Source organism: Myxocyprinus asiaticus, chromosome 23 (genome assembly GCF_019703515.2).
Source record: "Myxocyprinus asiaticus isolate MX2 ecotype Aquarium Trade chromosome 23, UBuf_Myxa_2, whole genome shotgun sequence".
Taxonomy (NCBI): domain Eukaryota; kingdom Metazoa; phylum Chordata; class Actinopteri; order Cypriniformes; family Catostomidae; genus Myxocyprinus; species Myxocyprinus asiaticus.
In genome coordinates, this window is record NC_059366.1 from 39,320,046 (window position 1) to 39,343,682 (window position 23,637).

At 39.6% G+C, this 23,637-nt stretch overlaps 2 protein-coding genes across 3 annotated transcripts in view; both read left to right on the top strand.

The window, feature by feature from the left end:
* LOC127414410 (cGMP-dependent protein kinase 1-like) overlaps window positions 1-4,454 on the top strand; it is a 116,449-nt gene extending 111,995 nt beyond the window's left edge. For both annotated transcript variants that reach the window (XM_051652419.1, XM_051652418.1), the window contains exons 13-18: window positions 480-621; window positions 2,779-2,942; window positions 3,064-3,186; window positions 3,285-3,347; window positions 3,429-3,495; window positions 3,627-4,454. In XM_051652419.1, coding sequence (XP_051508379.1) covers window positions 480-621; window positions 2,779-2,942; window positions 3,064-3,186; window positions 3,285-3,347; window positions 3,429-3,495; window positions 3,627-3,725 — 658 coding nt within the window. In that variant the 3' untranslated portion in view covers window positions 3,726-4,454. The remainder of the gene's footprint in view (window positions 1-479; window positions 622-2,778; window positions 2,943-3,063; window positions 3,187-3,284; window positions 3,348-3,428; window positions 3,496-3,626) is intronic.
* A 2,483-nt stretch (window positions 4,455-6,937) lies between these two features.
* LOC127414420 (dickkopf-related protein 1-like) lies at window positions 6,938-10,362 on the top strand. Its single transcript, XM_051652440.1, has 4 exons — window positions 6,938-7,463; window positions 7,809-7,950; window positions 8,058-8,225; window positions 9,489-10,362. The coding sequence occupies exons 1-4, from the start codon at window positions 7,260-7,262 to the stop codon at window positions 9,737-9,739; spliced, it is 765 nt and encodes a 254-aa protein (XP_051508400.1). The 5' UTR covers window positions 6,938-7,259; the 3' UTR covers window positions 9,740-10,362.
* The last annotated feature ends 13,275 nt before the right edge of the window (window positions 10,363-23,637 follow it).

Here is a 23,637-nt window from a genome sequence, read left to right on the forward strand (position 1 = left end):
GTTTAAATCCATATCTACAGAACTGGTATGATAAGTATAGGTGAGAAACAGATCAATATTTAAGTCATTTTTTGCATGAAATTCTTCTCCCTGCCCAGTAGGGGGTGATATGCATGAAGAATGTAAATCACCAAAAGCAAGAGAAGAAGAATGTGAAAGTGATCTATTTCTCACCCACACCTATCATATCACTTCTGAAGATATGGATTTAACCATTGGAGTCTTGTGGATTACGTTTATGCTGATTTATGTGATTTTGGAGCTTCAAAATTTTGGCGCCCATTCACTTGCATTGTATGGACCAAAATTCTTCTAAAAATCTTCATTTGAGTTCAGCAGATGAAAGAAAGTCATACACATCTGGGATGGCATAAGGGTGAGTACATGTTGAGATCATTTTCATTTTTGGGTGAAATATTCCTTTAATGAATACAACCTTATTGTAAAGTATTACCTGTTTTGTTTTTTTCTAATCACAGGGGCAACTTTGATGATTCAACTACGCGGTTTTACACGGCATGTGTAGTGGAGGCATTTGCTTACCTGCATTCCAAAGGCATCATATACAGAGACCTCAAACCAGAGAACCTGATACTGGACCACAGAGGCTATGCCAAACTAGTGAGAACAGAAAGAGATTTCTGTGTCCTAAAGCCACCCATGTTGATACCGAGTATTCACCCTTCAGTAGTTTCAGGGGGAGCACAGCATAAAGTAGTCTCCATAAAGTATTTGGATACTGAAGATACACTTGTATTAATGAATTAAGTTCATTTAATTAGATTACAAAATATCAAACCAAGTGGCATTTATTAAGAGAGATGCTCAAGCCCACTTTTCAAGCAAAACAATAAAACCAATAGTATTACAGTTCAAAATGAAGACAAAGTATTTGGACAGTTTGTGGTTACTTAGTGGAACATGTCCATAGTTGATTTGATGAACTAGACCTGTGTTTATTCTGAGAGGACACCCGTGTCAACAAACTTGAGGGGAACTGACTTTAGACATCCACTAAAAATCTCTTTTCAATGACTAAAAAAGTGGTTAGTCCTGAGAAAATGTCTAGCATCATTTATTCGCAGATTCCACTTGCATTAAAATTCATACGTTTGGTGTCCAAATATTTTTGGGGCCACTGTAAATGCATTTATGAAATGTTAAAATAAATAGTGCCAAAGAAACATACAGTATTGTCCGGTTCACTTATAGCATGCTCAAGGTTAATTTTATTTTTACATTCACATAATTCCAAAGATACTTTGTTGTTACCACACAAAACAAGTTTTTTCTTGATTTTCTTTTTCTTCTTTTAAACTATCATCACACAGAGAAACTCAAAGTAGACCAAAAAGAGTTCAGAGTCCACTTTAAAGGCCAGGAACAATGTAAAGGCAAAGAGAACTGGATGTTGTTGTTTTTTTCTTTTTTTTTTTTTCTTCATTTTGTACAATTTTTGGTTCACTTAAAAAGGCCTGAGTTTATGGTATCACTTTAGTTTAGGGATCAGAAATTAGACAGTAATTAATGACTAATAATTGGACTTTTAAGGGACTAGTTACAGGCTAATTTTTAGGCCTTTGTTCATTGATTTCTTACCCTTGCCTAATAGCCTCTTTACAATTGTTTTTTACTAACAATGAACTTACTAGGTAAAAACAAATGATACCAATAGTTAGTAAGATGTAAAATACATCCTTTATAGGTTCTCATTACACTATGTGATTGTGCAGCTTATAAGTATAAAATAAATATAGAAGGCAGAGACTTGTGTTGCTTAGTGTAAATAGCAACAAAAAGCATCCTCTTTGCACTAAGGGCAAATAGTGTTAGATGCTATTTGCATCCCTAATTAAATACTACCATACAGTATAGGGGGATCACATGTTTATTGTGTTAATTTAGAGTCCCACAAACACCCTACACCAACCCCTACGCCTAAACTTAACATTCCTTGCTTTGTTGAAATACTATATGCATTATACATGTATTTCATACTTATAAGCCGCGCATTCACACAGAGTCCTGAGAACCTATAAAGGGTGTATTTTGCATCATACTATCTATTGACATGTTTTGTTTTTAGCTAAGAAATTCATTGTTATGACAAAAGCAAATATAAAGGTGCTATAAAGCAAGAATAAGAAATCAGCCAATAAAAGGTTAATTAAATACGTTATAATGCCAAACAAGTCCATAACTAGTCACTTACAAGTGTAATTATTAGTCAAGAATTACTGTCTAATTCCTGATCCCTAAACTAATGTGTTACCGAGTTGATTTCTTTCAAGAGACCCCAATTTTGTTGACGCTGACCACCACCCCTGAAGTCACGAGTTCAAAGCCAGGGCATGCTGAGTGACTCCATCCAGGTCTCCTAAGCAACCAAATTGGCCCGGTTGCTAGGGAGGGTAGAGTCACATGGGGTAACCTCCTCGTGGTCGCTATAATGTGTGGTTCTCGCTCTCGGTGGGGCGCGTGGTGAGTTGTGCGTGGATGCCACGGAGAATAGTGTGAAGCCTCCACACACGCTACGTCTCCGCGGTAATGCGCTCAACAAGCCACGTGATAAGATGCGCAGATTGACGGTCTCAGACATGGAGGCAACTGAGATTCGTCCTCCGCCACCCGGATTGAGGCGAGTCACTACGCCGCCACGAGGACTTAGAGCACATTAGGATTTGTCATTCCAAATTGGGGAGAAAAGTGGAGAAAATAAAAAGAGACCCCAATTTTGAAAAGAGCCTAACTTTCACATTGTGTGTAAATATGTTTAAGGTGGATTTTGGCTTTGCTAAGAAGATCGGCTTTGGGAAGAAGACGTGGACGTTTTGCGGTACTCCAGAGTATGTGGCTCCAGAGATCATCCTGAACAAAGGACATGATATCTCAGCAGATTATTGGTCCCTCGGTATACTCATGTACGAGCTACTGACCGGAAGGTAAGTCAGAGGGGTACATTACGCCATTAAACATTAGCAAGTATTACGATTGCAAATTTATATACATTCAAAGTAATTTCTTTACTTTTTTTCAACACTTTTTTCCCCTTATACTTTTCAGTCCTCCTTTTTCAGGCCCTGATCCAATGAAAACGTACAACATCATTCTAAGAGGCATTGACATGATAGAATTCCCCAAAAAAATCACCAAAAATGCTGCCAATCTCATCAAAAAGCTATGCAGGTATGTCCATCAAAACAAATGGGGAAAAAACAGACATTCTTTCTCTCTGTCGGTGGCTCTTAACAACACAGATTTATGTCATTATTCTTTGTTCTCAGAGATGCTCCCTCTGAAAGACTAGGAAACTTGAAAAACGGTGTCAAAGACATCCAAAAGCACAAGTGAGTATGAGATATGCATTAAAACATGGACATGAATAAAGAGAATCTCAGAATCATCTCATGTAGTGAATGTGTCTACAGATGGTTTGAAGGGTTTAACTGGGACGGATTGAAAAAAGGAACACTGATACCCCCCATCATCCCCAGTGTAAGTGCTTATATGTTAGACACTGATGTTAGGCCAGAAACATACTCTACAAAATTACACACACATTGTAAGCATGATGTTCAGGATGTTACAAGCTAACATTTTCTGCCCTGTTTTTTTCCATCATGCAGGTAACATCATCTACGGACACCAGTAACTTTGACAGCTTTCCAGAGGACAATGAAGATCCACCACCTGATGATAACTCAGGCTGGGATATAGACTTCTAAAAAGACTTAAACACACGTATGAACACACATGCACAGACACTCAACACTGCTCACATGGGACTTTTGCCTGGGATAGACTTGCTTCTCTTGCGAGTGCTGCACTACTGTATGGACTTGAGGAGAAATTAAGGAAGAAGCCGGAGTGAAAAATGATTTTTGTTCACCATGAAATGAAGTTCTCATGGAGTGACTAAACTGACTATAGAGATGCAGAGTCAAAAAAATGAATCTTGTTTGTGTGTATGTGTGTGTTTGTGTGTGTGTGTGTGTGCTCACCTTTGACCCAGATAACCACCTTTACTGTGAGGTAACTGACGAGGCAGTCCATTTAGGGAAAAGGTTGTGACCTCAGTGCTTTGTCTTCTCCCTGATTGGCTGCAAACTCCTTATTCACCAATCCCTGTGCAGACTACTCTTACAAAGACTATGTATGTGAAAACAACACTGTATGTCAAAGCTACGTGTCGAGGGAGTCCAGACAGACCTGAATGTTACTCTTAAAGTAATACTCATTCATTATAGCACATGTACATAGTAGCATAGTATCACTACCCCAAAAACACACACGTATGCTGACATTCATGTCATGTATCAGTTAATCTTTCACATGTATCATAATCTGTCAATCATAAAATCCTTATGGCTCAGTTTCACGCAAAAGCCTGGTGCACTCTGAAGAATGAGCAGAAAACAAAGCAAAAAACGCACAGAGTGAATCGGAGATCATTTCATTGTATGATCATAACATACCACCAGGCTTGTGCACCAGGCTTAAAATCATCTCTGCAAACATACACAGGCATCTTTAGACACATTATCTCACCTCTTTTTGCCACTAATTTATTGTCCAGTATGATGGCCATTACGGTTTATGATATTCTGAGACCTGCACTGGTTTTCTCAAATTGTAATCTCAAATTCATAGCTCCGTTAATAGTGAACTGTATTTATTGTCCCATATGCATTTACAATCAGGAGGAAGTGACTGTTTTAAACCACTGTGAATGGCCAGATTTTAAAAAGGAACAGGGCAGAGTCAAAACAGGAACAGAACTGGGATTGGTTTGCCTTTTATGGCCATCTCTGAAACTCGTATGCTCTAAGGACTAATCTGAATGCAGGTACAATGTAATAATTTCTCCAGAGATTCAGCTGTATCAGATCATGAACAGTATTAGTGCCTTAAATCATTGGCATTCTGAAACACTCCTCATGCTGCATGTCAGTATATGACCCCTTCAGCCTGCTGCTATCCATCAGACGCTCTCTTTCCTTTTTTTACACAATAAAAGTGTTTTAGACACTCCCAGTGTCCTCGCATGATGTTTGAAATGCTCATTGTGTGAAATTTAAAGAAATACAAAAATCTGTCATATACAAACTCATTTGACTTTTCTTCTTTAAACACAAAACATGAAGTTTGGATTTATATAGTATTTATATAAGTTGTATTTCTCATTTTGGAGCTTAACAGCCTGTACCCATTCACCTTATTATATTGAAGAGGGGCCAGGATATTCTTCTAAAAAAAAAATCACCTTATGTGTTCCACAGAAGAAAGTTAAAGGGTTTGGAACGACATGAGGGTGAGTAAATTACTTAAAAGGCGTATAGCTGCAGTGACTTTAAATGGGATGTTTGCATGTGTGTGCAGGGATGCTACCATTGTGTGCACCTTAATGGCTGCTTTAAAAAATGTTAATGCTTTTTTCATCATGATCAGTAGAGGGCACCAGTTCATCACTGAATTTCAGCGCTGTGACACCTGAATACTAAGAATTTATATGAACCAACAATGCGCACTTGAACTGACAGTTATTGAAACTATGGAAAAGGTTTCAATTTATTCTGATTTCGGGTTTCATTTTATTTCAGACTATTATGTACCTGTTTAATAAAACTGTAATTAGGGTACTTAATGTTTACTATAAGGCTATTATTAAATGAATAAAGAACAGCATAAATATTAACAAATCTCCAAAGCTGAACAAAATAGATATTTAAAGTAGGTTTGTGGGTCATTTCACATTTGTTCAATTATCATAACAAGTATGCCATTAGCGCAGTTAATTGAGATTAAGTAGAATAAACTTTATGACTGTTTTACCCAATAGCCTACTTTTCCTCACATAGAAGATGCACTTAATTTCGGTGAAGTAAGAACTTATTTTACTTTTATTACACTAAGTTGGATAAGCACATGAAACATGAATGCACGTATTTGTCTGATGTGCTAACCGACAAGTTGTTAGATTGAAGCTCAGGACATAGTTAACAAGGGGCTGCTGACAGGTACTGTCGTGTATAATGATACCCTTATATTCCACTTTAATAGATTTGCGTTTCTGAGGGGGCACGACGGTAATTACGCACAACTATTGCGAAAGATGTGACGACGCAATCCCTATTATAATGAGAGCGTGACTTATGAATATTCAATAGGCTATGCAACAGGATGTTACCAAGCATCGTCAGTATGAGTATAGAATGGAAAGAATTGTGGCATTTCTTTTATCTAACAAAATAGTTAAAGTATCGCAAAGGGATTTATAACTGTTACCTAGTAAATTATAGATTAGCAAAGTTAATTTGTTCCGTTTGTCATCAAACATGACCATCTGTTTTGGATTGAATTTTTAAACTAAAAAAGAGAGAATACCTTAATTCTCTATTTGTCAAAATCTTTGAAGTTAGACCCTTTTTTTTATTATTAATAATTTACTATTTTTTCCAAGCAAAATTAGCACCTGTGAATCAAAAAAAAGAAAACAGCTTTTTAAAAATAAATAAATAAATAAATAAAAGAATATTGAGTCACTATATATATATATATATATATATATATATATATATATATATATATATATATATTTTTTTTTTTTTTTTTTTTGTTTTTGAAGTAGTGACTCAATATTCTTTTATTTATTTATTTATTTTTAAAAAGCTGTTTTCTTCGAACATTTTTTAAGTAGTGACTCAATATTCTATGTATGTATATATATATATATATATATATATATATATATATATATATATATATATATATATATACTCATTTTGTGTCTACTGTTTTTTTTTTGTTTTTTTTATTTTTTTTGTGGGGGGGGGGGTCGTAAATATGGGCTAGACGTATGTCTTTGATCGTTGTGTCGCGTTTTTAGACGCAGTATCAGGTTAAAAAGCATTTCGTTTTGTATTTTTTTTTTTTTTTTTTCGTTGATTATATATTAAGAATATAATTATATATTAAAAAGCGGCGTCAGCGTGACCAAATTAATATTAATTAGCAGGGGATGCTGTGCGCCAAGCAGAACTATTCCACACGCCTTTAAACGGCGCGTGTCTGCGCAGTCGATGGCAGGGAGAAGGTGGAGAGCGTCGTGATGCACTCATTTAAAAGTTATTTAAAAGGGGCGGGAACATACAAACCGTCCCGCATGTATAAAACTCATGTGTCCCAACGCAAACTCTTGGAGACACGTGAAGTGCTCTGGACTTTAATCATTCACTCAACAACTTGGACTGCTAAACATAATGTCAGAGAAGAACATGAGAATGGTCTACTTACTCACTGTTGCGACTGTTTATCTCGCTGTTTGCGGAGGAAACACTGCAGATGCTCAAGCAGGACCAGTGTTACGGAACTCCATCAGGCATGTGCCCGCCGCATCCAGCCCGAGTGATGCGGTCAGCGTGAGTCCGCGCATCACCCGCACCGGAGACAGCGACGCTCCGGCGGTACGTGTGCTCATCACTGGATGCGTTGACTCAAAGAGGATCTAGACTATGAGGATACAACTGTTTGCAATTAGACTTTGTGTTTTATTGAGCTCATTTGAAAAGCTCGTTATATTAATAATAATAATAATTATATATATATATATATATATATATATATATATATATATATATATATATATATATATATATATATATATATATATTTTTTTTTTTTTTTGTGTGTGTGTGTGTGTGTGTGTGTGTACATATATGCAATATGCATCCCGTGAAGCACTTTGTAAACATTGGTTTTAAAAGGCGCACTTTGAATGAAATTTATAATTATTATATATTCGTCCACAGTCACCACACTGCGCCGTTGATGCTGAGTGCAAGTTCGGTGAATTTTGTAACGGCTCTCGGGGAGTTTGTCATACCTGCCGCAGGCGGAGGAAGCGCTGCGTCCGCAACGGGATGTGCTGCGCTGGAAACCAATGCATTAACGGTACAAACCACCTAATGCTTATTATATTTTGAGGGCTGAAATAATTTTACTGCTGCTGCAGTTTGCATAAAGTTAAACTTTTCACATGCATCTTGTTCCTTTCTTAGGCGTGTGTCAGTCTGCTGATACAGATGGTATTGGAAGGGTAAATGCCACCCAGCAGGTTGGCAAAACGGATGCTCCTACTATGGCTGTCACACGTGGACAAAACATCACAACAGTGCCGCATCCTAGAAGAAACACCATCCAAACAAAATCACAGCAGCCAGTGAAAGGTGATTGTGATTCTCTCCTCTCCTGGTCTGGTCTAGTCTTTTCTGGTCTCTTCTCGTTTCTTCTATTCTTGTGTAATCTGGTTTTGTCATGTCTGGTCTTTTCTCATCTAGTCTTGTCTCTTCTCTTCTAATCTGGTCTAGTTTCATCTGGTCTCTTCTCTTCTATTTTGGTGTAATCTGATTTTGCCTTGTCTGGTCTCATCTCTTCTCATCTGGTCTCTTCTATTCTAATCTGTTCACATCGTCTTGTCTGGTTTCTTCTCTTCTGGTCTAGTCTTGTCTGATCTCTTCTCTTCTAATCTGGTCTAGTCTCATCTGGTCTCCTCTTTTCTTCTGGTCTCATCTGGTCTAGTCTCATGTGGTCTCTTCTCTCTTCTTCTATTCTGGTGTATTCTGGTTTTGCCTTGTCTGTTCTCTTCTCATCTGGTCTTGTCTGGTCTCTTCTAATCCGGTCTCATCTGGTCTATTCTTGTCTGGTCTCTTTTCTTCTCTTCTGGTCTATTCTGTTCTAGTCTAGTCTTGTCTGGTCTCTTCTCTTCTCATCTGGTCTCTTTTATTCTCTTCTGGTCTATTCTGGTGTAGTCTTGTCTGGTCTCTTCTAATCTGGTCTCATCTGGTCTAGTGTTGTCTTGTCTCTTTACTTCTGGTTTATTCTGTTCAAGTCTTGTCTGGCCTCTTCTCTTTTAATCTGGTCTCATCTGGTCTCTTCTCTTCTGGTCTATTCTGGTGTAGTCTTGTCTGGTCTCTTCTCGTCTGGTCTGGTCTCTATCTCTTTTCTTCTGGTCTATTCTGATCTAGTCTTGTCTGGTCTCTTTTCTTTTCTCTTCTGGTCTCTTCTCTCGTCTGGTATAATCTGGTCTAGTCTCATCTGGCCTCTTCTCTTCTCTATCTGAAATAAAAATCAATTGCAGTGATCCACCTTACAAAGGACATTTTTCATCTCATCTCATCTCATTTCTTCTCAACCTCTTTTCTTTTCCTATATCTTTTCATCTTGGTCTCCTGTTTCCTCATCTCATCTTGTCTTCCTCATCTCTAATGCTCTCTTCACGTCTCTTTACTTAATTTCTTGTATCTTCTGTTCTTTTCTTGCCTCTCCTCGTCTCTTCACTTCTCATCATGTCTCTTCTTTTCTCACATTAACTTTACCAGGAAGTTAATTGCCAAAAAACCACAACTTCTTGTTGCTGTTATAAATGACATCCAATCTTTACAGCACAGAACTAATGTACATCAATTTGATATAAACCTTATCTCTCGCAGGTGGCGAGGGCGAGACGTGTTTAAGGTCCTCGGACTGTTTGGACGGGCTGTGCTGTGCCCGGCACTTCTGGTCACGGATCTGTAAACCTGTGCTGACAGAGGGGCAGATGTGCACACGCCACCGGCGGAAAGGGGCTCACGGTCTGGAAATCTTCCAGCGCTGTGACTGCGGGGCTGGTCTGGCCTGCCGAGGCCAGAGAGAGAGAGCTGGAGCAGAAAGCCGAAACCTCCATACCTGCCAACCGCGCTGACGCTGCATAACTGCTTTCACAACACACGCATGCATGCAGACACACATGCTGTGTGGAGACAAAGGAAAACTGACTCCACGGAAGGATGCACCATTAAAAGGACTGATCACATTTCCTGGACGGATGCAGAGAAACTGCACCGTATGGATGTTTCTATAGTACACTCTGCTATTAAGACTTTTTTCCTGGGTCATCACAAAAGGCAGAATGCTTTTGTTTCCCTTTATAAGGAACTTCTTATTCTTCTTGCAGTAAATTACTGTATTGTAAATACGTAGTCAGATATTGCACTTAACACTGAGCATATGGATTCTATAAAAATAGCATTTTATGATTCACACACTTCCATATTGTAAATATGCAAGCCATATGGTTTAGATTGTGTTATCAGTACTCTTTTTATTTCAAGGAAATTGTAAAAAATATTTGTGTTATTAAAATATATTAATGTAATAATAATAAATGATGAACACTCTATGTTTTCTCGATGGATTCTTCTGATCCATACTGCCACAGCTGCAACCTAAAATACACTTCACTCTCTTTAGTCTAATGACAGTTCATAATATTCAGCAAGTTTACAGTAGCTTCCAGCAGCATCCAAAGAGAAAATAAACTAAACATGGGGAAAGTAATCACTGACTGAGCAAAAATCTGCTGTATATTGAGTTGTAGCGTTCCTCATATGAACGTCACTTTTGATAAAAGCAATTGCTAGATTAATGAATGCACATGTAAAGGCAAAGTAGAGGCGTATAGCTCAAGTAAAAAACAAGATATGTTTTGAGTTGTGTTGTCTTCCTGCATTGTTGTACACTGTACAGTTTATTTTACAATCTAATCGACAACAGCATACCTCAGTTTTTACAAAACACTGCAAAACAGCAAGTTGCTGTTGATTAACACAAAAAATATTCAGACTCGTACCTTAGTTTGTAAAATCAGCTACAAGAAAAAGTGCACACAGAAATGCATTTACAATGGAGGTCTATGAGCCAACCATTGTAAGCTTGCACAGTAAACTACAGTAGGTGATGTAGACTGTAAAGTTTTCTAAAATCATTGTTTGCTTCATCCCAAAGACTTCCACAGCACTGGAAGTACATAGTTGTCCATGCTTTATTCTTTGAGTTTGATGTGCAGTCATGCAGTGCACAGAAAAAATCGTGATTTTATAATGCATGTGGAACATGAGGACATAACAGCGAGGTCAGGTGTCTGCCGAGCTGTGGACAGCGTGCATTTTTGTCCTACTGAAAAACAAGCTGAGCGGTGACAACACTGCTTTTAAAATAAAAGCCTCCTACTGCACCACAACCCCCCGATGTACTTGCCTGGTTTTTGACCCCTGGCGTAAGTTATCATGGCAAATAAACAAGTTCAGAGCTCTTCTTAAAGAGATGTAATCCTCCGAGTAGCCATATCCCTGTCTACAGAAAAACACCTGACCACATGAAAGACTGAATGGGTCCAAAGAGCAGGGAAGTACAAAGCCGACAGGAGGATATCAAACGAGTAGAATCCCAAGGAACTACAAGAGGATCAGCTACAAATCCTATGGTGTGTATGGCTAACTTGTAATTAGTTCTGCAGTCAGGCCTGAAGTGCAGATTAATCATAAAGATATCTGAACCTTTCATTACTTTATTATGTAGCCTGTTTGGCACGCAGGTAGCATGTATAGTTTAGTAAAAAAAAAAAAAAAAAAAAGAGTTCTGGATCCACTAAGCAATTGCATTTGAGGTTACCAATATTTATGATTTGTGCAGCCTGTATTTGCAGTTAAACTGCACCTGAATATATTCCATCGATATTAGGCCATGTAGTATGGATGCCAGATCTCACACACACACAAAAAAGGAAATTAATTGGAATTAATTTGAAATTAATTAATAGGAAAGTAATTCTGACTTTATCTCTCATAAATGTTAGTTTATATCTTGTAATTAAAGAAATAGTTAGAATTGACCCTTCGCTAAGCTCCACCTCCCTTGGTTACGGTCACTCGCACTGACAAGCCTTGCAGATCTCCCCATAGGAAAGAATGGGAGATTTCTCTGAACGGTTCAGTTTTTGGCAAAATATTCCCATAAACGGAATGGATAATAATATTATGTGGGCTGGAATGAAGAGTGACATTGTAAAGCATATTTATCTGATGTATTTGTAAAATAAATTGCTAAATTACACAGTAATTTGATTGAAAACTGTGCAGACTGTAAATCAGAACTGAGGCAAAAGATCATCACAGTCACATAAAAAGAGAGAAGTGTCACTTGATCACTTCACCTCATAACATCAGTTTAAGTGAAAAGAACTGCTTATAATGTCTCATAACACACTCATTTTGATGCTGTGAACTCTTTAATTACTATCACCTTTACTCAGACCTGAATCAATAAGTAAATGAATTAATGTTAAGTTGTTAGCTTTAATTGACTTTGGAGGAAATGTAGGTGTCCTCGCTGGTGTTATAAATGCTCATTTGGGAATGAGGAGTGACACACTTTAAGCCATAGCATGCTCTTCTTAATATTTGTTTAAAGATTTTTTTAAAAAAAAGAAAGAAAAAACACTGTGTGTTTCCTCTCTAGATACCACATGTCACTATTACAAGTGACCCAGTGTAACTGATTCTACTCTATCTGCTCCAAGTGTGATTTGAACTGGGGTCTCCAGCATGGGAAGCAGGTGCGCTAACAAGGAGGCTACAGCCTTTAGCAGCAATTGTTAGTGTGCTACTTGAGGCCAGGGGAGTGAGGTTTACTCACTGCTCAGCTACCTACCAGCTGGCTACTGTTACACTAGCAACAATGTTTAGCTACCTACACTCACCCCCCTAAACCTCACTCCCAATCAGGTAATGGCACCACTGTAACCGGTCCTACTCAACCCACTCCTGCTCAGCATCTCCGGCATGGGAGGTGGGCGTGCCAACGAGGAGGCTAAAGGCTACAGCCTCTAGCATCAATTTCTAGTGCGCCTCTTGAGGCCAGGGGAGTGAGGTTTACACACTGCTCAGCTACCTTCCAGCTGGCAACCGTTACAGTAGCAACAACGTTTTAATTATTATTTTTTTTTTGTGGATCATTTCGATAAAATCCTGCTTAAAACTACTCAAACACACATTATTCCCGTAGGATCTCATTGTAAAAAGGCAAACGCTTGTCAGAGAAATGGCGGCAGGGCAACATATGCTAAGACAGGATTGGTCAGAAACACTTTTAAGCCGGGGCTTAGTGAAGGGTCAATTGTGAAATATAAATGATAAATTATGAGTAAAGTTGCGATTGCAAAATATAAAGACGAAATTGTGAGAAATAAAGTTGAAACTGCAAGAAATTACGTTGAAATTGCAAGAAATAAAGTGGCATTTCCGTGACATAAAGTTGCAATTATGAGAAATAAAGTTACAATTGCAACAAATAAAGTCACAAATGTCAGAATTACCTTTATTTATTTTTTTCTCCATGGTGGGATCAAGACACCATTATTAAGGGAGTTGATGGAAGACATATCTAAAATACAGTAGCCCCCAAAATAATTTAGACACTTAAAGGAATAATTTATCCCCCCCCCCCAACCCAAAAAAAATTATGTGATCATGTACCCACCTTCATGTGGTTCCATAACCATTGTTTTCATAAGTGCACTACTCTTTTCTATACAATGAATGTGAATGGTGATTTATACTCTCAAGCTCCAAATAGGGCAAAAAAGGCACCATGAAATTCATAGGACAGATTTGTGTGAGGAACAAACTGAAATTTAAGTTGTTATTCACTGAAAATCTTTCCCTCTGTCATAGCTCTCAAATCTCATTCAAGCTTGCGTACATTCAAACATGGCATGTCAACACCCGTCATGCCAGTTTTGAAGTCAAACCAAATGAAATGTCACATTCACTTTTATTGTATGTAAGAGCAACTTGAACTTTCTCAACATCTAATGCTAAACATGCTAAAAATCAATTTTTTTAATTCCACAGAAGAAAGAAAATAATATGTGTTCAGAACGATCTTAAGGTGAGTAAATGATGACAGAATTGACATTTTTAGGTGAACTATTTCTTTAAAAGGGAACATTTAAAAAAATTACACACAAATAACACAGAATGACATGTACACATACACACATACTTGGCCAACTCGACTGAAATGAAACTGAATGCATTTCTGCGGTTTTGTTTGGACTTGTTTCTGAATAATTTTCTCATTTGGCTTCGATAGGAGGTGAGTAACTTTGACAGCGCACAAGGAGAACAGCTCAGAAAACCAAAGCTTGTTCTTAGAGTGTACGTGCAATCATGATTTGTGTGTGCATGAGTGTGTGTGGTGTGTGTGTGTGTGAAGGCCATCTCCTCCTCTAGTCTCCGTGTGCACAGTTAAAATAGTCAGTTTTCTTGAGCCCTCGAATCTGTGACGCCTGACATCATTAAACAGATCTGCCTGTCTGTAATTTTCAGCCACAGTGTCTGTCACCAGAGAGAAAGAGAGACAGACAGAGGGAAAGAGAGACAGAAGGGTCAACTGATGGATAGAAGGGTTACGTTTTAACGAAAGAGTAGAAAATTCAATCATCCTCCTAATGAAGAGTCTTGTTTTGACATTTGGCAGTTTCTGGATAGAGGTAAATAGAACTGATCTGTGTATAGTGGCCACATAAAGTATTTGGACACTTAAGTGACATAAATATTTATGAATTCCACTACATTTAATAACAAGATATCAAACTAATCGGTATATGCAAACAAATGATGCTAGAGCCTACCTTAGAACTACTTTTCTGAGCCATTTTAGCAAATACTTTTAACTAACTACTGCAAAGGTCATTTTTAGTGAATGTGAAGTCAGTTCCGCTTCACATAGATGTCCTAGCAGAGTAACCATGGATGTATTTTATACAGCCTTGGTTAAATCATTCCATGGATACTGCACCTTCATGTTTGTTTATTTATTATTTGTTGTGCTTTTTGTATCCATTGCTTTTGTAGTATATTTGTACTTTTGTTTATTTAATATTTCTTATTACTTTTAAATATGTTTTGTCTTTACATACTGTAAATATCTATAACATTGCATTTGACTTTAACTTAAACTTTTAATATACTTCTACTATATATTACAATTTAATGCATTTAATACAATTATCCTGTTGTACCTCTAAAGACAATAAAGACCTTGACCTGCAGTTCATCACACGGACATGGTCAACAAGGTTCTACTAATTTTGACAACCAGAAAGATCCTGATCTTATTATGTGACTGTGCTGACATTTTTTGCAACATTATATTGCGTGGTTTCTTAAATGTATCGTGGCAGTTTCGAGGTTAAATGTTCACTGAGTGGCACTCAAAGTGAGTTAGCTCCCAAACACAACCTTCCTCCCTACCCTAAACTTTAAACCTAAATCTAACTGATAGTCTCATAAAAGCAAATTTGAGATGAAACACTCATTTGTTGTAGCAATCACGTCATTTTGTGGCAATTCTACCACACTTTCGGCGCATGTGTCGACTCGAATGCTCATCAGAACTCTTACCCCAGTCCTTTGAATCACAATTTGATCACACTCAAACAGCTTTTAAATGTAGTTGGTTATGTAATGCAAAAATCTAAAATCATGTGCTATAGTAAGTGTTTAGTTGTCATAATATAGCATTGTGAGAGCAACAGCGCAAAAGGTAAGTGTTTATGAACTGATAATCTGCCCTTTTTGTCATGATTTGTATGAAATGGATTAAAAGTCATTGTTGTTTTAGCGCCTCTGGTGTTCATTTCACCAGGAAACTGCCACAATACATACAATGAGCCACGTAAAAATCATTTATCAAAGAATGTAGGTATATTAACGCAATTCTATGTGACCACAAAATGTTCAAAATCTAGAGAGCTTGACAGACAGACAGCGATTGGGTTCAATATCACACACATATTAAGCCTACCAGAGTCCAACAGCTGAATTAAAGGAATATTCTGGGTTCAATACAAGTTAAGTTCAATCGACAGAATTTGTGGCATAGTATTGATTACCACAAAAATACATTTTGACTTGCCCCTCTGGGTTAAATAAAAAAATCTGGGTTACAGTGAGGCACTTACAATGAAAGTGAATGGGGGCCAATGTTTGAACGTTAAAATTATCACTGTTTCAAAAGTATAGCCACAAGACATAAACAATATGCCTGTAATCATGGGTTTAGTGTGATAAAATCACTTACTAACCTTTTCTGTGTAAAGTTATAGCCAATTTTACAACATTGTTGCCATGATGATGTAATGTCAATAAACCTTAATATGACTGTAAAAATTACAATTTAAACAACTTTACAGCTCAAATAATACACAAGTGTTAACAGAAGAATGAATGCAAGTGCTTTTATTAAATTATAAGCTTCATATTTCTGCATTTAAACCCTCCAAAAATTGGCCCCCTTGAAATTGATTAAAAGTGATTTATTTAATCCAAGAGTGAAAGTGTCCAATATCAACGGTTACTGAAATTAAGCGAGTAGTATTCAGCTGGTCATGTGATTCTAAAATGGCAGCCCCTATGAGGTGCCCCTGCCCCATGTAGAATAAAACAGCTTTTATAAGGTTACTGATATGACTAGAGTCCTCATCTCTTGTGAGTGCTCATGATTTTATACATTACAATTCAATTCTTGAGGAGTTAAACTTTTTTAATGGGGAACAATTTACTGAGTGCACCTTTAAGTCTGCATTGCAGTTAATTTTGTAACTTCACGTGTTAAATTGGAAATCTGATGTTGCATATTTTATATCCTTTATATTTTTATGTGCCATATTTCCTTTAGAAAGTCGCAAGTGTTTTGCATGAACACACTCTGTGTGACAGTTGCTGTGAGCAATATTTCAGCAGCAGTGGGTTCTGGGGTTTGGGGCAGTCTAGAAACCGTGTTTACGCTGAACTGCTCGTTATTGGGCTGACCACAAACCTCTGCTGCCCACAGGCATGTGTGTGTGAGTGTGTGTATAAGTGTGTTTGTGGTGATGGTTGAGGTGGGAGTGAACTACTCTAAAATACGGCAGAACTTCAGCACTGAGCCAAAGCAAAGATCTCACTGCCAGATACATCATATTCAAGATTTGCGCGACAACAATTATCTCATTCATCTACGTGGGACAAGTTTTTCTTAAGTGTTGGGGCGCAATACAGAATTGTGTCACCTCTCTGACTGTGAAACATGGGCGGGGTGTTTTTTTGTCTGTGTACAAAGCTTCAGCCTGCTTTGAAGAGAAATTACAAAGATGATGGTTGATTCTAGAGATAATGTGGCAACAAACCTCTCATATATCTCGGAATAATTGATTCACTGTTGATTTCTTTGGCACAGGTGTACAGCAATTCAATCCTAATTCAAAGAGTCTTTGTTAATCTGCCGTTGTGATTGGTTGTACCACACAAACAATGTTCGACAGAAGAAGTGGGCCTTGTTCTTGGTGGGAACGTACATTAGACACATCAAAGCAGCTTCTCACCTGGCACAAGTCCGTTTATACAGAGCTTATCAAAATAGTCTTAGAACGGGTGTCATTCTTACACCCAACAGATCTGTTCTTAAACAATACACTCCATTCATCTTTGTGCCACGGTCTCCCTGATGGTCAGAGGAAGGTAAATGAAGGCAGTTGCGTAAAAAGAGATTGGCACTTACTAATTAAACCCCTTTCATTCCAAAGCTAGCTGAACTTCCTTATCAAAACAAATCATTAAAAAGACTTTTGTTCTGAGTGAATAGTAAACAGCCTCAGGACTGCTCATATTTCACAAGGGAACTATGAAAGATTGTTTTGCTCAGAGGCTGCTCTTTCATGACTCAGGAGGCCTAATGGTGTTCCCTGTTATGTTTTATTTAAATATCAACTTTTCTCAGATGTGTCTGTCCCCTTAAAGTCTTTTGGAGACATACAAATAGACATACAGTATACTAAGAGTATAGAGCTATAAAATGAATGTGAATAGCACAGCTCATATACTGTAATTTAGTATTGGAAGAATATGATGAGAAATCTCTGACTTTTGATTGTGGTGAACTTTTGGGTGAACTATCCTTTAATTTGCCATTTGCCTATTATTTGATCTTGTTGGTGTTTAGGAGAAAAATGTGCTATTAAAGAGATTTGTGATTTTGTTTGAATGCACTCGTTATTTTAAGTTTGTTATCAACCTTTACAAACCCAGGGAGAACCCATCCAGACACTCATACTGAGTCAGACTTCCCAAGGACCCCAGTTACAAAAAAAAAAGCACCATATTTTCTCTGTAAAATTTTATACAATCTTTCATTATTAACTGAAAGTTGATATTATTGCCATAATAAATGTTATTGCCTTCTGTAATGGCAGGGTGATTCTCACAAAAGCTGTCAAGAAAAATTCCTGGTCCTATTTTACTCTCAATTCAAAAGAAACAAATAAGTAGACAACGATGCCTATTTTAGGGAGATTACGATTTTTTACACTGTGACATTACTTTCATGATAGTTACGCACATTTTACCCCCAGACCCCAGTGCTCATGGCCGGAATGCAAAAAAGGTTTCATGAGAATCACCCGCCTGCCAGATCATTAATGTACCTCATTTAGAATCCATTTATGAAATACAAAGGGTATCCATACATGTTTATACTGTATAGATCACTGCTTGAAAACCTCAGTTGTAAGCAGGGACTGAAAACAAAATGTTTTTCATTTCGGTTCGTTCTGAGCAAAAACAAATTCTTTCCAAAAGGTTACCGGTTAGAACAAAATAAAAGAACAGTTAATAACAATCTTTTTAAATGGCAATACTCTGTGCTAAGGGGTGGGTGAAATACCTGTTGCAGTCTAAATCTCACAAGAGAAACAAGCAACATGGTCTGGAAAAACAAGCACAAAATAAGCAATTTGCCTCATCAAAATAAGCTAAAAGCTATTTTTTTTTTATTTATCAGCATAGAAATCATAACAAGCAAACAGCTGATTAACAGTTAAGTATAATTTTAATTAAAAAATCAATTTAAATCAAAACCCAGCAGCCTCAGATCTATATTAATGCATGACATCTAACAATAATTCAGTAACAGAAATATACTTTTACCTCTAATAATGTTTTTCTTGTGTCTGGATTAGCCATGCATGTACAGTTTTTTATAGTAATTATACATAGCTGTAAAAAATGTCTTCATTCACAGAATGCAACATCCACAACTGGCAATTAAGAGATGTGTGTTGCAACAGTTTCCTTCAGAATCAAAGCATGTTTCATTTTTTCAGGCAACATGGGCAACGTGGTGTAGTTGCAGAATATTTACTGTGATAAACCCTTTGGCCTTTGGTTTCACGAAAAAATTATTGGAACGAAATTAACCGGTTATAACCGGTTACCAGCAACGTTTTCACCCCGGAACAATTGAAAATCACTTTGTTCCCATTTTCGGTTACATTCTGCAAAAAAACTGCATTCATTTTTGGTTTTCGTTCCTTGAACCATTTTTAGTCCCTGATTGTAAGTCATTATTATATGTTTTTCTTAACTCACCCACCACGCTGTGTAGTTTTCATGGTGGAATGTCTGTCTGGAGAGGCGTCTCTCTGACATCAGACTGTCATGTGGCATCCAGGAGGCAAACAGACAGACAGCCAGCAGAGCTCTCACTGAGACGACAGTCTTTTGGTTTGATCCATGCCGGTGTCCCTGTATGATGCATTCAAGCACACAGACTCATACACACAAAAACAGACTAATGCATTCTTAATGTAATGTGCCATAAAACAAAACAGCACTTTCTCCCATGGATATCTGTGAATTAAGGATTTTGGACATTTTCCACTCAAGCAGGAGATTTGATGTACAGTTGGACCTAAAAAGTATTTGGACACATAAGGTGCACTTAAAAATGTATGAATGTCATTGCTTTAGATACAAACCAAGTGGCATTTATTTTAAAGAACGGTCATGGAAAACTTGATTGAGGAATTTTAAAATAGGGATTTCCAGGCCTGGAAAAGTCATGTAAATTTTTTATTGTGAATATAATTTGTGCTATGCTCTAAAACATTTCACTGGCTAGAAAATGCTCTTTGTGTGTATCTAATATTATTATTATTATTATTATGGACCCAGCAGCGATGAATTTTAGTTTTTCCCCCAATCCCGGTTTTTCTGTTCATCAGAGAGTGGCACGGATCGAGAAGCTCTATAGGTTACGGCTGGAGGATAAGTCTGTGTGGGGGTATGCTTTTGAGTTTTTGGCGCTGTCCTCGGATCTGTGATACAGTCAGGCCTAACTGATTGAGCATTTTAGGGAGGGCCTTAATGAGCCCATTAGGTCCTGTGTTCCAGAGGAGGGTAATGATGGAGACTTTCTCAAGACTATCAGACTGGCCATGAAATGGGAGGTGGTCGTTTAAGCCTGTGTCTCGGGAGGTTTCCAGTCTTCATCCCAGTCCGAGAACAACCTCATTCCCCCACCTGAGGCAGACATCTCATCCTTTTCCTCCAAGTCCCGGAGAAGGAGGAGAGAGTAGCCTAACCTGTCAGTTGAGCTTGCTGCAGCCTTCCCGCCCGTTCCCGCTTATGACCACCAGGAGGCGGTGGCCGTTCCCCTGTCGCCGTCAGCGGCCTTGGTCATGGAGGCCATTCCCTTGTCGCCGCCAGTGCACACAGCCATGGAGGCTGTTCCCCTGATGCCGCCAGCGCCCACGGAGGCCGTTCCCCTGTCGCCTCCAGTGCCCATGGCCAAGGAGGCCATTTCCCTGTCGCCTTCAGTGCCCACGGTCATGGAGGCCGTTCCCCTGTCGCCACCAGCGCCCACAGACACGGAGGCCGCTCCCCTGTTGCCACCTCTGCTCACGGCCACGGAGGCCGTTCCCCTGTCGTCAGTTGAGCTTGCTGCAGTCTTCCCGCCCGTACCCGCTTATGACCACCAGGAGGTGGTGGCCATTCCCCTGTCATCGACAGTACCCATGGCCACAGAGGCCGTTCTCCTGTCACCGTCAGCGGCCACGGAGGCTGTTTCCCTGATGCTGCCAGCGCCCAAGGAGGCCATTCCCCTGTCGCCGCCAGCGCACACAGCCACTGAGGCTGTTCCCCTGTTGCTGCCACGGCCATGGAGGCCGTTCCCCTGTTGCCTCCAGCACCCATGGCCACAGAGGCCGTTTCCCTGTCACCGCCAGCAGCAACGGAGGCCTTTCCCCTGTCGCCTCCAGCGCCCACGACCAAGGAGGCCATTCCCCTGTCACCTCCAGCGCCCACGGTCATGGAGGCCGTTCCCCTGTCGCCACCAGTGCCCACGGACACGGAGGCCGCTCCCCTGTCACCACCTCTGCTCACGGCCATGGAGGCCGTTCCCCTGTCGCCCCCAGCAGCCATGGAGACCATTCCCCTGTCACCACCTCTGCTCACGGCCACGGAGGCCATTCCCCTGTTGTCCCCAGCAGCCACGGAGACCATTCCCCTGCTGCCTCCAGCATCCACTGAGGCCGTTCCCCTGCCGCCACCAGTGCCCATGGCTACTGAGGCCGTTCCCCTGTCGCCGCCTGTGCTCATGGCCACGGAGGCCATCCCCTTGTCGCAGCCATCACTCACAGCCACTGAGGCCGTTTCCCTTTTGCCACCAGCAGCTACGGCCACTGAGGCTGTTCCCCTGTAGCCGACCTGTGCTCACAGCCATGGAGGCTGTTCCCCTGTCGCCGCCTGCGCTTATGGCCACGGAGGCCATTCCCCTGCCCCTGTAAATGCTCACGGCCACAGAGGCCGTTACCTTACCCTGTCAGCGCTCACGGCCATGGAGGCCATTCCCCTGCCCCGTCAGTGCTCACAGCCACAGAGGCCATTACCCTGCCCATGTCAGGTCATTCCCCAGTCAGTGCCAGCGCTCTCGACCACAGCGGTTGCCGCACAGCCTGTCCAGTTCCCTTTGGCTTTTGACAAGTCTGTCCAGTTCCCTGTGGTCATCAAGGCTGTCCTCGCTCCTGTCCTGGATCCATTTGTCCTCGCTCCTGTCCTGGAGCCATCTATCCTCGCTCCCATCCTGGAGCCGTCTATCCTTGCTCCTGTCTTGGAGCCGCCTGTCCTCACTCCTGTCCTGGAGCTGCCTGTCCAGTTCCCTGAGCCTGTCCAGTTCCCTGTGGCTGTCGACGAGCCTGTTCAAGCCCCCATGTCCAGTCAAGTCTTCTCATCCAGTCAAGCTGTTACAACAAGACAAGTTGCAACGCCAAGTCCAGTCACCACTCTTTGTCAAGTCGCTACACCAAGCCAAACCACCATGCCTAGTCAAACTGCCATACCTAGTCAAGCAGACATGCCAAGTCGTGCCAACAAGTCGTCACTGCCACGTCAAGTCATCTCGAGTAGTCTAGCAGCTAAGCCAATTCCAGCAGCCAAGCCAAGTCCAGCAGCCAAGCACAGTACAGCTGCCAAATCCTGCCAAGCTGCTATATCCTTTTCCATCCTGCTGGCATTGCTCTGGTTTGACCTGCTGGCTCCTCCCTAGTCCATCTCGCTGGCGCTATCCTGGTCTGTCCTGTTGGTGTATCCCTGGTCTGTCCCGTTGGTGCTACCCTGGTCCAGCCCTTTGGCACCACTCTGGTCCAACCTGTCGGCTCCTTCCTGGTCCATCCTGCTGGCATCACTCTGGTCTGACTCGCCAGGGGTACTGTCATGATCCTGCATTTTTGGTCTTGTTTTATACTTGTTTTGGCAGGATTGTGACAGTTTCCTTTGCCTATCTCTCAGGCTGTCCCATGCGCTGTTGTTCTCCTCTCTCCCTTGTGTTTCTCACAGGTGCTGAAACTACCGTGCCACCTGCTATCTTCAGGTGAGTCTTGTGCATGGCCTATGGTTGTGTTTGCTACTTTATTCCCTGCAACAATCTGGCCACTGTTTACCAAAATAATAAAACAATAGTCTGGAGTGGCTGCCAGAATAAACAGAACAAATGTAGAGCTCCTGGGGTCCATGGCTGCCAGGCCTACTGTATTAGCACACTTTCACATTTGTTTTGGCCAAGAACAGGGCATTGAAAGTAGATGGAGATCAGGGGCTGTCAAGCTCCAAAATGCACCAAAAATCAAAAAGCAAAAACAACAACAACAACAACAACAAAAAAAAACATATATATATATATATATATATATATATATATATATATATATATATATATATATATATATATATAAGGTAGTCCATATGACTTGTACACTATATTCCAAGTCTTATAAGGTCCTTTTGTACAGTAGCTTATGAGGAACAGACTGATATTTGATAAGTCATTATTCACTGAATATCCAGCCATGATCAACCTTCTCTTTCATTGCATGGAAAAGAGCAGGTTGGACATTCTGTTATAAACATCTCATTTTGTGTTCCACTGAAGAAATTAAGTCATACAGATTTGGAACAACATGGTGTAAATAATGACTGAATTTTCATTTATGGGTGGACTATTCCTTTAACTTTAAATAATAGCAGGGTGGAAATTCTGAAGATGAAATATATATATTTTTTCTTCTTGAGAATAAGGCAGCAGAAATAAGTTTAAACTGTCTTTTAACTGAGACGACGTGGAAGCAATGGCATAGCCACGGGTGTGCAACTGCCACCCAAAATGTAAGCTTGCACACGTTAAACCAATTATTTTTTTTTTTTTACACTTTACTGTTTGCATCATGTCAGATGTGGTATTATCCTTTATTTATACTGGCTTAATAATTAGCATAACAACAGTATTATTTTTTTTATTTTTTTTTTTACTATGAACCAAACCTCCCTGTACTCCATAAATACAAAGAATGTTCAAAAAAGGTTTTGTATTTTTTCCACAATTTAGTTTTAAACCAATTAATGTAACAAAAACCTGTATTTTTTTATTATTATTATTTTTCTGTATTGT